Source organism: Neofelis nebulosa, chromosome 11 (assembly GCF_028018385.1).
Source record: "Neofelis nebulosa isolate mNeoNeb1 chromosome 11, mNeoNeb1.pri, whole genome shotgun sequence".
NCBI classification, from domain to species: Eukaryota; Metazoa; Chordata; class Mammalia; order Carnivora; family Felidae; genus Neofelis; species Neofelis nebulosa.
This window is the reverse complement of record NC_080792.1, coordinates 25,052,850-25,067,315: the sequence shown is the minus strand read 5'-3', so window position 1 is coordinate 25,067,315 and position 14,466 is coordinate 25,052,850. Positions and strand designations below refer to the sequence as shown.

Sequence of the window (14,466 nt, the reverse complement as noted above, 5' to 3'; positions counted from 1 at the left end):
AAACACCCCATTGCAAGGAACCCACTATCCCCACGATACTTCACTTCTATTTGGAAAAACCCCAAACGTTTATGCTGGAACTACCCAAGGTAAGCAAGCAGAGGCTGGCAGATCGGTGACAGAGGACACAATACAACACATGGCCCTAACTGTTGGACGCTCAGCCCGGGGGCTGATCTTCAGCTCTCACATGTGTCAAGGACCTTTGCTCAGAGCTAGGAAGCTGGCTGGGGGCCACTCTTCTTCACCCACCCGCAACCCTGTCCCGAGCCAGGCCTTTGGAGCAGATTCTGGACAATGAGCCATAACTCTGTGTCAAGGGCAGCCCTGGGCACCACTTCTCTTTCCCCACAGACACAAAACAGCTCAACTGTACAAGACGGCATAGCAGCACACGACAGCCAGCATGGGGTAACTGATACCTTTAAAAAAGAACCCACCACACGGGCTAAAAGGAGGGGAGGCCAAAGGCCTGGGTGCGACTGTTCTGGGGGGAAGGCCACAACAATGGAGGCCTTCAGCAGAGAGGGTGCCCACTAACATGTGGCTGGGGGTCTGCAGCCACAGTGGGGAATTCCTGCCCCCAGGGAGACCCAACTTCCCCCCCCCCACCCAAGGGCAGCTCAGCCACGTGGCCAGACAATGGGTATTGTCAGCAGTGGGGAGCCCAAAGTTTTCCAGGATACCAGTTCCAATAAAGCATTTGCTGACAGACATATCAAACCCATTAATTAACACCTACGAGCAGTCTGTTCCTCACTGTGCTCTGCCCGTCTCATCAATCTCGCTCAAGGCAGAGCAGCCTCTAGACAAGCCCGAGAGGAAACCAATTGTCTGATTATTCAGCATTTGTTAAGATTGGACACGGTGCCTTTGATAAATATTAAACCCTGACCAGGGACAAAAGATGGAGGGTGGGAGGGGGGGGGAAGCTTAGCTCTGCTACTCACCCACCTCACAGCCACCAGAATAAAAAAGCTTTTCCAGACCTGAGAGGAGGAGGCCATTTTGCTTCCACTCTCTTCCTGGAGACAGGTGGATGCTGCACCTAATGAATCATCTCATGCCAGTTTCTTCTCCTGTGCTCGTTTGGGATTTGCTTACACTTGGAGTCAGAGAAGGTGCTTTTCTTGTCCTGCCTCTGTGCTTATTCTTCGCCTTCTTGTAGTGGCCTTGAGACTGGTCTTCTTGCCAGTTCCAAGCTCTCATTGTGTTTAAAACCTAGCTCAACACACTCCTAGGAAACTATTTTAAGGAGCAAAGGAAGGAGGCTCTTCTCTGTTTTGCCCTGCCCAGGAAGAGTTTCATATGTAAGCCTTCAGACTCCCTTGGATAGAAACTTGGACATCTTTAAAGCACCAAGTCCTCAAATCAAAGTGCCCAAGGGGAAGCAGAGAAGGTAGCTGGGGAGCTGAGAAGTCAAGTGCTCTCTGTGGGGGCAGAGACAGCTAGCTTTGTGGATCTGCTGAGTACACATACTTCCCACGTGTCTCATCCGACGGGTATGCACATGCAGGGAACCTGCTTTTCTTTCCCTCCTAGGGTCAATCTCAAGGGTTTCCAGTCCTAATCCTGGCTTCTTCTCTGCCTTTGGATTCCACGGTCTTGTTTTTTTTATTCACATAGAAGGGTTATTGTCCCTCCATTCCCACAGTTAATAGACCTCAAGGGTGGAATCCCACGGTTTGTAGGTGACAGCCTTACAGCTACATTCGAACAGGAGCTTCCTAGCACCCCATGCTTTATCCCAAAGAATGAAGTCCACCTCAGGCCTCCTGGTGGGTGAGCTGACAGGTTTATCTGGGTGGCATACTGGGGACAGAAGCTCCTACTTTTCTGTGCTGGGCTAGCCGCCTGCACCAGGAAGCCCCAGGTCTCACTTCATTCATCACCCAGTCCCCGTGTGGGCCCCATCTCCGACACCTGGGAAATCCGCAGGATCAGGGAAAGCAGTGGCTGGTGGTGTGGAAATTCTGCCTGGGACGGGGAAATGATGTAGGCAAGTTCAGCATGAGCTGGCCCAAGTGGCTTTGTACTCCGTCGTCTCTAACAGCAGCCTGCATGTTCCCTAGTGGTGTCTGGGGGACTCTCAGACCAGGAGAAGGTAATGGGCAGAGGAAGAGGGAAGCACTATGGAGCAGGGCTGGGGGCCTTTTCCTTCTAGAAGCCACCAAATAGTATCTCATGGAGTTGGCCACTTGCCACATTCACTAGAAACCTGAGAGATGATCTATACTGTTTAAAAACAGACAAACATATGAGAGAACCAAGGCCAGTAAGCTTTCCCATGTGGGCTTGGCAATGGCAGTACAGGGATGAGAATCTGGCCATTGCAATATCTACCCCAGGACCCTTTCTGAGGCGGCATTTAGCCCGCTTCAAGTTTTAAACACTTAAAGTTATTATTCCAAAATTAGGAACATTTAATCCCTCCCTCATCCTTAGCTTCTCACCCCACTGTGACCTTCCAGTGATGGAGGCACTAAATGATGGGGTGAGGTGCTATCTGCCTTGTGGTCTGTGGGTCACTGCAGAGATGCAGGAGCAAATGGCTGCGTCCTCCATGGAGGATTCTCCAATGGGCACTTGGCACATTCCTGGTTTGAACAGCTATCCTGGGAGAGGAGAAGGGAATCTTCGTATCCGGACTTTGAGATGGGGGAGTGGGGGCCAATCCCAAGAAGTTCTATTTTATGTGGTAGAGAGAAACAGAGCACACCAACCAGAATGGACAAGTCAGGCTGAAACCATCAGCACCGACACTTAAGGCAAAGTCCCCAAAATATGATTGCTACCAGTAGGGATGTCTAAAGGTTGCCCCAATCCCTGCAATGTCAAGAAGAAAGGCCACTACCTCCGTACCACGCCTCTTGCTAACAAGGGCTCAGGCCACAGAGACGATGCGGTGGCTATTTCTAGACTGTAAGAAATATGCCCCAAGGCACACACGTGTATTCCTTTCAGGGGAGGCCATTGTGTTCAGCCAATGGTGACACATAACACTTGTTTGGTGAATGGCACGTGCTCATGTGTGTTAACCCCAAAGCAGACACACTTCACGTCCAAATGCAGAGGGATGGTCAGTGTGTGGGCAGAAGCCCCAGTAAAGTCTGTGTCAATTTTACAGCTGGAAGAAGAAATGGTCTCAGAAGGGGTGCTTTGGAGGCCAGGCCACCGCCAAGCGGCTCTCTCTGGCCTCGACGTACCTTTCTCAGCTCGTCCTTCTCCTTGGTGTGGGCGTCCTCCAGGATCTTGCGCTCCGAGTGGGCCCTCTGCAGCTCCGCCCGCAGGCTCTCCACCTCCTCCTGCAGCCTCAGGCTGCCGTCCTCACCTTGGCTCTGCTGGTAGCGGGCCAGCTCCTTCTTCAACTTCTCTACCTCCATGGTGTGTGTGGAGGTGACCGCCGACAACTGCTCCGACAGAGTCTTGAACTCTTTGTTCTGTGAGAAAGCCAGCAGAGAGGGAGAGGTGGAGAGTAAGGTTGTTGGGGCAGGAAAAAAACACGATGGCAGTTAAAAAAAAAAAAAAAAAAAAAAGGAACTTCCAAGGTGGAATTAAATCTCACAATCACTGCATACTTGAGTGCTTTCCCAGCATCCCCCCTGACAGAACCCTATTGTGAACCCAGGAGAGATACAGGAACAGAAAAAACACCAAAGCTGACATTCAAGAAGTGTTTCTGAGCGAGGGCAGAGCTGGAAGCTGGCTGACAGCAGTTAGCCTTCTACGTTTAGCTGGACAGACCTTGCAGCCAATTTTAAGTTGTGGGAACAACGTAGCTGGCTTCCTGGATCTGCAGCCTTTGCTTTTCAGGTTTTCTTGCTCTTTTACACAGGGCCCTCCTGCCCTTGGACTTGCTGGCACAAAGAGTTGCAACCTAATCACCAGCTCAGAGACAAAGGACCCCTTCAGTATCCCCTCCTCCAAGGAGGCCCTTTACAGGGCCCTGGGGTCCGTCTCACCATCTGTCACCTCACCCTGTAAGACTCTGACTCCACAGACTGATGCCCTGGCGGATTCTGTCCATGCTGTGCCCCGGCAGACTGGGCACCCAAGTGAACAACAGGAAAGTGAGAAACATCCCCCCAGGTGCCTGGTACAGGTTTGCAAGGGCACTACAGAAGGGCTCACACAGAGGAAACACGGGGGACCTAGGGCCAATGTCAACTGCTCGTGTCAACATGGGCAGAAACTGGTGCTGCAGGACTTGAGAGCACCCGCTGAAAGGGGTCTGTGGGGAAAGTGAAGTAAGGCTCTCCAAGCAACCAACAGCCACTGATTATTCTTCATTGCCATTCTCTGTGGGAGCTCCAAGTAGACCAGAGCTGTTGGTTAAAATACCAATAAACTGGGGCATCAGGAATCAATTACTAATTCACATCAGAAATTAAGCTTCACGGAAAGCCGAAGAATGGTCATTGGGCCCAGTGCACGATGCCATTCGTGCTGTGGGACCTCAAGCCTGGGACCTGCTGTTGGTGTCCAAGTAGAACATGTCCTGTTTTCATGTCACAGAAAGAGACTCTCCTACAGTCCAGGGAAATCCTCCGGTTACAATAGGAAATGCCCTTATGTCTGGTCTGGCAGCCAGCGCTGCTTGAAGTAATCATGAGAAATCCAGTTAGGTGTCATCCATTTAGAAAACTCAATCCTGCCTGTACCTACCCCTGCCCTGGTCTGAGTCCTCTGCCTGGAGGCTGAAAGGTCTCTGCACAAGGCGAGTGGACTCAGGGAGGGAGTGTGTGGTGGGTTAGCCATGTCCACTCTTCTCCACTCCAGACTGGCAGTTAGGTTCAGCCCAACGGTCACCCCCAGATGGCATAGCTGGCTCAGATCATCACGGGAGTGGAGCAGAGGACTGGGCTCTAGGGGTTTCCGACTGGAGTTAGTGTGGAGTATGGAAGAAGGCACAAAATGTGGTGGTGGCAAGGGGCACAGGTACCTCCCACCCCTCTGTAGACTCTCAGGGAGAACTATGTTCTGCAGATGACAGCATCCTGTCACAGACACAGAGGACACCCTAGCACCCTCATGCAAAGATAACGTGACTCTCCAGGAGGTCGACTCTTTGTGGATGCTAACATCCAGGTGGACATGGGACTCGGGGAAGTCAGGATGTTAAGAGTGGATGGAGGCAGACAGACTTGTGTTCAGATCTCAGCTCTATCCCTGATCAGCTGCATACGTCCGATCAGATCACCCGACTTCTCTGTGCCCCAGTTTCCTCATATGTGGAAGGGGGACAATGGTAAGCCCTTCCTTGGAGTTTCATCAAGATTCAGGGATATCCTGGTGCCTGACACATGGTAAGTGCCCCATACACGGGAGCTGTCTTCTTTGCTCAGTCTGAACTCTTGGCTGATCACCTGAGGTGGTGGGGAGATTCCTAAGAGCAGCACCTGGGCACCTCCCTAGGTCAGCAGCAGCATCCAAAAATCATTGCTGGGGACTCACTACAGCTGCACATTTTGTGCTCTGCAGGCATGATTCCAGAAAGGAAGACCCCAGAAGGACCCAGCAGTTTCCCATCTTATCCTCATGCCATGAGGTCCATATCAGGTGCCCATGGCTGTGCAGCCAAGCTTGACACGGGGTATGTATGGGTGGAAGGTGGGGACTTGCTCCCCCATAGACCCCAGAAACCCTCCTTACAATGGCGGCTAAGCTTCTCAGAGCTGCCTTTGTCAGTAGGACCTGGAGAGCTGGCCCACTCTGTCCTGACCCAGTGAAGGCCCTTTCCTAATACCAGAATCTGGGGATTTCCAGACAGACCCCTATTCTCCTTGGGTTCCTCAGATATCCTGAGAGGATGCTCACCCTGCCCCTACTACTGAAGGGCACAGATCTGTCCTCAACTGCCAACAAGGAACTTGTTTGGGAAGGTAACTTGAGACTCTCCTATTTGTTACTTTTTCAAAAGCTTTTTTTCCCTCTCAAAGGTCTGCTTGGCAAGATTTTTTAGGCTTCAAGTATTACCCCACCTGAGGGATATGGCATTCACCTGTTCCTCTAGTCCATGATCCCAAGACCTGTGCTGACTTCTACAGCACTTTTGTATAAACCAGAAAGGGCACCACCTCCAGGGAGGAAGGAGGTCCACAGAGCTGCATCTCTGGACACAGCTGCAGGGGTGCACAGATTCCACAGGGCAGCAATGCTCCAGGGCTCACAGTCAGATGAGCAGAACATAGGATGGTCTTCAGCCCTATTTGTCCCCATAGCCAACTATCCTTGTGCAGTGAACAACCTGCCGAACTGTATGGAAGAGGCTTCAAGTAGTTCCCAATTAATGGTCTACAGACCCCTGGGGAAGGAGGTGAGGAAACCATTGCAAGACTATCTGCATCATGAAAAACAACACGTTTCACATGTGCTACCAGCACTCATTGGGTGCTTACTATGGGGCAGGCACTGTACTACATAATTCACATATACTAACTCCATCCAATTCTCAAAATCCTATGTAGTGAGACTGATTCATATCCCCATTTCAGTTAAGGACACTGAGGCACTGGAGGCCAGAAAACTGTGAGTTATGCTATTTCTCAAACGTACTTGGATGCTCTTGTGAATCATAAAATAACTAATTTAACGTATCTACTGAGTGTATACTAAACATACTGAACCAGTCTGATTTAAAAGGCTACTAACTGAATCCATATGATTCTATCATATTTTTTCAGATAAAACATTTAAATACAGCATTGTACTCCTAAAGGTCTAAAACTTGACCCTCATTATAAAAGAAAAATTGTAGGTTCAAATGGCCTACTCACTCTACATGTTGTATCTGAATAAAGCCATAATTGTATAGACAGCCAAGTTCATAGGCTACATCATTTTGGCTAAAAAATGTCACAGCACAGGCCTGCATCAGGGACAGTGTAAGAAACGGCCCCAGGAACTGTTACTGTATTTACTGTTTAAAGATATTCTGAAGTAGCAGTTTCTGAGATCACAGATTACAAAAACCCACAGGAAAAAGTTTCAGTACAAGGGACAGCTCCAATCCTCTTCCAACAGTTTTTCTCTTCAACTCTCAAATGATCCTATTTCCTTCTTTCTGTTTGCTTGGGAACTTGGTGCCAATTTTGTGTCTTGTCACTTTAGTTGGGTGCACGAAACCTTAGCCATGAATTTTGGCACTAACCTTACCCTCGTGTTATCCTTCAATTTCCTCCTTTGCTGACTCCTTGACACTGGGAATACTTTTAAAACAAAACAAAAAAACTCCACCAGGTAATCTTACAGTGCAGCCTGGAGTTGGGAACCACTACTTTAGCCACATCATAGTATCGGTTAATTTTTGAGCTAGAGGTTACTTTAGAAATCTTAGGCCAATCTCCACTTACAGATTCAGCCGTAATCCCAAGCTGTCAACTCTGGTACAAGTGTAACTGAGACAGAACTCAGGCCCCCATCCAGCTAGGATTTTGTCCACTACCCCATGCTGCTCTGAAAAATACCTTGGGACGTCTTTGCCTGTCCTCTCCTTCTGGCTTAAGAACCTCGTGTGTCAGGAGAGCAGTGACCAGAGTTGTCTCTGGGCATTACACAAAGAACAGAAAGACAATTTCAAATGGCCAGCCCCATCTGCCAAGAGACTTCAATAAACAAGCATCTCTGAAGACCTGGTACCAAGATTATGCTGATGCCTCCTTCTCACGAAAGAATGTCAAGCATGTTTGATACCGGGTCACACACCCCACTGTAGAAGACCAACTGGTCCAAGGACAATGCCATCTATATGTGAATGAACCCAAAACAAAGCTAAGAGTCCTCCTCGGATTGAGGAATTCTCTTAAGTCAAAAGAATCTCCTAACGTGCAGATATCCTGTAATTTGGTTGGGGACAGAACCTTCTCTGGAGCCAGACTGCCAAGTTTTTCAATCCTAGTCATGCTACTTACTAGTGTGTGACCTTGGGCAGGCTGCTTAGCCTCTGTGCCTCAGTTTAAAGCGGGGATGAGATTATCTCACAGGGTCCTGGTGAGGATTACATAAATTAATACAGGAGAATGTGCCTGGTACATAGTTGGGCAATGCAGGGAGGGGTACCAGGAAGCAGGATCTAATCCACCCCTTTTGCCTCTTCTGATCACCCTCTGCACATAGGGCAGCCTGCCCAGGGTGGATAGCACCTGCCACCACTCACAGATGTTTGCCAAGCAGGAAGCTTAAGGCAAAAAGCTCTTTTTAAAAATAGGCCTTTTAAATCTGCTTCTCTTTGATGTTCCAGCACGTGGGTTGTAAAATATCAGATTTATTTTTAACCTCACCAGTTAACTTCAGAAATCAGCAACGCCAATGCAGGGCCCTGGGGCTGGAAACCGAGGGCTGCGTGACTGGGCAGTACACAGGGCTCCTGGCAGGGTGGCCAACAAAGCCACTCGTCTGACTACACTTTACTCAGAAGGTTAATTGGCAAATTTTAACTATGCAAATGTCTTTTGTGGTCAGTGATCAATGGCCAGAACAACAACAGTGACAATAACAAAACCTGGGCCCCTCCCTGTACTTGAGTTTTTCAAATGGCCAATTCTTTCCAGTCCTATCCCTCTGGGCAGATGTGCCTTCATCCACGACTGGGCATTATCACTGCAGGCCGACCAGGGGCAGGTACCTAGTGTCCTTCACCCTGCACTTCAACTTGCTGTATTGCTAAGTACTCAAAACAGACACCCTGTTGAACTCACATCAGGAACATAAACATCCAGGACAACAGCTTCTTCTTGAGAAGACTGGTCTTTGCAAGAACAGAGAAGCAGGGACATTTTACTACCGTCAAAACAATACTTCTGGGCTGCTGTTTGGGGTAGGTGGTTTAAGTATAAAATGGCTTATTTTCTTGCCCTATTGGGGTCTTGTGAAGCTTAAAAAACGCCCAGCCTAGAACAGATGCAATACAAGGGAGTGACCTCCAGGGCAGTGCCTGGTGACTCCAACTCGGATTCTCTCTCAACACTGCACAAACACACTGTAGCATTCTTTGTGTTCTTCTCCCTCCCTTTCCCCTGTCCTTTCTCAGGAGGTGATTGAAACCCTCCAGGCCACTGCAGGAGCCTGCTCCTATGGTCATCTTACTACCCTGCATGAGGCAAACTAACTGTGAGCCTGCTTTCAAGGCTGCGAACCCATGTTAGCAAGGACAATACACAGGGAAGGGCTAACAGTTTAGTGATGTTTGGGGTTAAGAAAACTAGCATCATCCTCATTATGGCTGTGGGATCAGACAGATCGGGCTGGAACACTGGTTCTAGAAGTTTCTAATTCTGTGACCTCAGCAAGGTACTTGATGTCCCTGATCCACAATTTCCTCATCTGTAAAATGACTTCACAAAGTTGCTGTAGGATCAAATGAGAGTGAACATAAAACACTGATCACAGGGCGTGGCATGTGGGAGTGCATAGGAAATCATCAGGGTAGTGGAGGCTGTTGGCCACGCTACCTTAATATTGTTCCCTTGCAATACAGCATCCATGTGTGTCAAAGTCATCCTCTGCTCACCCAGCCTAACGAAGCACCAGAAACCGTCAAGCACCAAGTAAAGTTCCAAAGAGGAGAATGAAGAAGATTGGCCACTGGAGCCACCAAAAAAGTGGGTGTATGGGAGTGTGTGCACGCGTGCCTGCCTCATCTTTCCGACCTGGTGGGGGGTGTCGAGCATCCTGGGCTTGTTTCGGATTCCCTGCAGTGCCCTGCACAATACCCCACACACCCATAGAGACCTGACCAATGACTTGTGACTTGTGGGACTGGTTGAGAAGGTGGTTAGGGTAGGAAAAGGAAAAAGCATAAATACAATAGCGGTAACCATTTCCTGGGCTCCCTAGTGCATACCAAATCCTTTGTGCATGTTCACTCACTCTTCTTCCAGCCCTAGAAGCCCCATTTTATGGATAAGAAAACTGAGGCGTGGAGGGATCAGGTCACTTGGTTTCTAAGCAGCAGAGTTGAATGTGAACAGGATTCTTTTGGATTCCAAAGCATGTGTTTTTCCCACCATACAACGCAACAGAGGCCAAAGAGCAAAGTGGTAAAGAACATGGGCTCCAGAGCCAGAGCAGTGGGGTTCAAATCATGGCCTTCCAAGGTCACCTGTGTGACCTTCACCTGTCAAGAATGGAGGATGATGCTATTCACCTTATGGGGCTGTTGTAAGGGTTAAACAAGTTCATACAAAGCACCAGGACAGAGCCTGGCAGGCAGCGAAACCTCCCCATCAACATCGGCTAAGATGACTACCCCAGGCTGCCTCTACAAGGGCAGGAGACCATGATTTTGACTACTGTAGTAACAAATTACCATAAAGTTACCAATACAAATCTATTACCTTATGGTTCTGGAGGTCAGAAGCCTAAAAGGGGTCAGAGCAGGGCTGTGTTCCTCCTGGAGGCTCCAGTGGGGAATCCATGTTACTGCCTTTTCTAGTTCCTGGAGGCTGCCTGCATCCTGGGCTCATGGCCCTGCCTCACTCCAACCTCTGTCACCACATCCTTTCTGAATCTGACCCTCTTGCGAGGACCCTTGTGAATATGCTGGGCCCACTCAAATAATCCAGGCTTGTCTCCCCATCCCAAGACCCTTAATTACATCTGCAAAGTCCCATTTGCCGTGTGAGGTCCCATATTCACAGGCCCTGGGAATTAGGATGCAAACACCTTTGGGGGCACTATTCTGTCTGCCATAGTCAGTAGACGTTCCTGCCGAGTGATCTTCTCGGGATGTCTGTGCTCCCTCAGGTCTCTGACACAAGCAGTTCCCTGAGGATTTCTCTCAAAGGCCCCCCTGGTGCCTCCCACAGCCCCCAACCCCTGGCAGGGAGCTCCTGATGCTGACCTGGTCATCAATCTTCCGCTGCAGCTGGACCACCTTGTTCTCCATGCCCACGTTGAGACGTTTCAGGTGCTCTGCTGAGCGGGCCTCGATCTTGAGGGCCTTCAGCTCCTGCTTGGCCTTAAGCATGCGGAAGGCACACTGGATGACGATGGCCGCGCCCCGCAGCCGCTGAAAGCGCCTACGTGCCACCCAACCCCGCACGTGCTTCTGGAGGATGGTGGCCTTGTGCTCCATGAGGACCTGGTGGGGACAAGCACACACCTGGTGGGTTTGCACTGCAGGACAGGAATGAGGGACACTCACACACTGCCTGGAGGAAGGGAGAGCCAAGGCTGGCCTAGTTTTAGGAGATGCAGAGAGGACATGCCTAACAAAGTTTTGGTGGCCATTTGTTTCATGAACAAGTTTTAACTAAGTTCTGCAGCAGCCTATCTACCTGCAGAGAGGCAGCTGTTAAACTCTTGTTTTTAGTAGTTTCTTTTACTTTGTTTTATTGGTTAGGGAACCACAGCATAAAAACCTCCCAAGTTGGAGGGACCTGAAGATAAACCCTGCTGGCATCTTCCCATTCAACAGATTCAGCTCCCCTCCCTGGTGATGGGGAGCCCGGGGGATGAGATTCTCTAGTCAGAGTCCATGATGAGCCAATGACTTATAGGTACAAATATGGCTTGTAATTCACTTTCCTTTTTCTATCAAGTTACCAACCACTCAGAAAACGAGATCCTCAATGTGTCTACCCTAATGCCTTGCAAAAGAAGTATTTGTGGGTAAGTGAATAAATGAGCAAATATGCCCAGTATCACAGCTCTAAGATAGAGCTGGGTTCAAGCCTAGTGCCTCCCAAAGTCATGTGCCCCTTCCCTGAGGACATCACACAGATGTCACTGATCTCCCAGGAACGTTCACACAACGACCTCCCACTGACTTGGGTTTCCCCATCTTACATCACTCAGTGCCACCCTGGTGTCTGATCACATTTGATTTTTCACGGTCACTTCAGTGTTTTATTAGAAAATCAGACCTTCTCCGACCATAAAAGAGAAAAATGTTGTCTTTATGAAAAAAGAATATTTTAGACCTTTCCTTCCAATCTGTCCTTCATCCTAGCTTTGGGCTTCAGCTGTATCGGAGTGATATGCTGGAATGGCTGTGTCCTGACTCAAGGCTACTGGGTAACTCGGCTTCGCTGGAATAATGGCCTAGCAGGGAGGTCGGGGTCCCGCTGCCCTGACCTTACCTTGCTGGGCTTCAGAGTCCTAACCCACTAAATGAATCGGTGAGACCTGATGATACCTCATATGGCCCTTTGCTCTCAAGTCTGAGCAAGCCCAAGACAGGTCACCAGGCTCTGCCACTGGCTGACCAAGTGCCCTTGGGCAGGGGACAGCGTCCCCGAGCATCTCAGCTGTCAAAGGAGCATGACGACACGCACCCATCCAACCTATGATGGTTACTCTCACGTGTGGACTTGCCAGGCCTCATGGTGCCCAGATTAAACACTGCTCCTGGTGCATCTGAGGGCGTTTCTACAGTAGATAAGCATCTGAATGAGTGGACTGTCCTCCCTGCAATGTGGGAGGGCATCATCCCTAAGGGCTCAAAGAGAACAAAAGGCAGAGGGAAGGGGAATTCGCCCCCTTCCTCCTGCCTCACTGCTTGAGTTAGGACATCATTTTCTCCTGCACTGGGACTGGGATTTACACTATTGGCTCCGCTGGTTCTTAGGCCTTCAGACGTGGACTGATTTACACCCCTGGCTTTCCTGGGCCTCCAGCTTATAAGATGGTAGATTATGGGACTTCCCAGCATCCATAACCATGTGGACAATTTCCTGAGAGTCCCCATATTTGTATACACACACACGCGTTCTATTTCTCTGGAAGACTCTAATATACTATGCTTTGTGGGACTTTGAAAGGACTCAGTGGGAGCAAAGGTGTCAAATCACTTAGAAGAACGTTAGGAGCACACCCACAATGTTCGGGGTGGCGACAATCCATTTGCTGCTGCTTTGACTCCCAGTCTGCAGCCCCTGAGTCCCCGGGGCAGGGCTGGCGGGGGGGGGGGGGGGGTGGCTACACACCTGCTGGTACATTCTCCGCACGAACATGCCCCGAGTGAAGGCCTGGATGGTGACGGTGGCCCTGTGGACCCTCTGGTAGGCCAGGCGGGCCCTCCGCATGCGGTACTGCTTCTGGAGCATGATGGCTGCTCGCGTCCTCCGCAGATGCTCGGCCAGCCTGGGGAGGGAGAGCGCAGGCAGGCCCTGCTGACAGAGGCCTGGGAGCCGTGTGTGAACGCAAGCCATGTGCTTGGACGCCCCAGGCTGAGCCCATGTTGATCACGCTCACAGAACACAGCAACGCCACGGGTACCTGGAGCTCAGGCCCTGAATGGCAGCATGAGCATCTTCCGTGTTGTCTAAGAGGTCTTCCCCAAAGTTTAAAGCTCAGTCTGAGCCTCCCAAGCCCTGCTCACTCGCCCTCCCGTGAACCCCTCACACCAACCTGGGCAGTCCCCACTGACACCACGTTTATGCTTCTGTCGGTCTCCGGTACCTCACTCAGCTTGGAGATGCCAACAGCCAGCTCTCAATCATGCCCCCCATATCTAGCAAGGGCCAGGCCTGTAGGTGCTCAGTATATATTTGCTGAATGAATAAAACCTTCACAGGCCTGCACCCTATCTCCCTGCTCTTTCCATCTGGGACGCACGACACATGGACATCTCTACTTTCCTGTTTCGCTTCTCCATTCCCCACCACATCCCCCAAGTAAGACAAAGTTAGTCTGACACTTCTTACCCTTCAGGGCTTTGTTTGATGCCAGGTGCATAGTAAGTGTTCAGAAACTCAGAATATTAAAAGTTAGAAAGGCTCTCAGAAGTCCTCTAGCAGAGCCCGGGAGGCAGAGGGAACTTCCCCACCAGCCCCACCCCGCGTGCTGAAGGGAGTCTGGTTCAACAGTCTCTTTGTAGGTACTTTCTCCCTATGTGGGCCCTGCATGTCCCCCGGGGCACGAACTCCCACAGGCCAACTCTGTTTTAGGTTCTCCCTGTCCTCTGGGTAAGACAGAGTTGCACACACAGGGGCACTCAGCAATGACTTGGCTTACGGGCACAGACTGCTGACAATTACTTAGCGTTGGTGCTACTGACAACTTTCTATTTCTATAGCTTTTGTTCCAGAGATCATCTCTCGGTGATTCAGAGGTGATCAGTGGCATTCGTCATCTCTGGTTAAGCCTGGGGAAACAGCCTACAGCAAGGATGTGAAGGCCAGCATGAGCAATCTCGAACTTTCGGATACAAAGGATGCCTGATCTGGCTTGTAACTCAGGGGCTTTTTTTCCTTTTAATGTTCCAGCAGAAGTGACTGAACAGCCACTTGTCAAAGTTTGACTTCCAAATGCAAGACTTCATGGAATAAGGAAATCCCTACATCGTGAGCTCGTGGTTCTAGAACGAGGGGTGGGTCTCATGGGAGGCCGTGTCCCACGTGCCCTCTCGGTGGAGAGGCTCACACTGCTTTGGTGCCTTATCGACCCAATGAGACCAGGTGGGAGGGAAAGTAGTTTGGGCTGCATGGTGCTGGGCTGCTCTGCCCCTGCATAGCCACCTGTGGC

General features: G+C 50.2%; 1 protein-coding gene across 3 annotated transcripts in view; it reads right to left on the bottom strand.

Annotated features, from left to right (window-relative positions):
- Positions 1 to 14,466, bottom strand: part of MYO5B (myosin VB) — a 340,033-nt gene that overhangs the window by 52,152 nt on the left and 273,415 nt on the right. For all 3 annotated transcript variants that reach the window (XM_058692140.1, XM_058692142.1, XM_058692141.1), the window contains exons 20-22: positions 12,927 to 13,083; positions 10,841 to 11,080; positions 3,207 to 3,440 (exon numbers count right to left, since the gene is read on the bottom strand). In XM_058692140.1, coding sequence (XP_058548123.1) covers positions 3,207 to 3,440; positions 10,841 to 11,080; positions 12,927 to 13,083 — 631 coding nt within the window. The remainder of the gene's footprint in view (positions 1 to 3,206; positions 3,441 to 10,840; positions 11,081 to 12,926; positions 13,084 to 14,466) is intronic.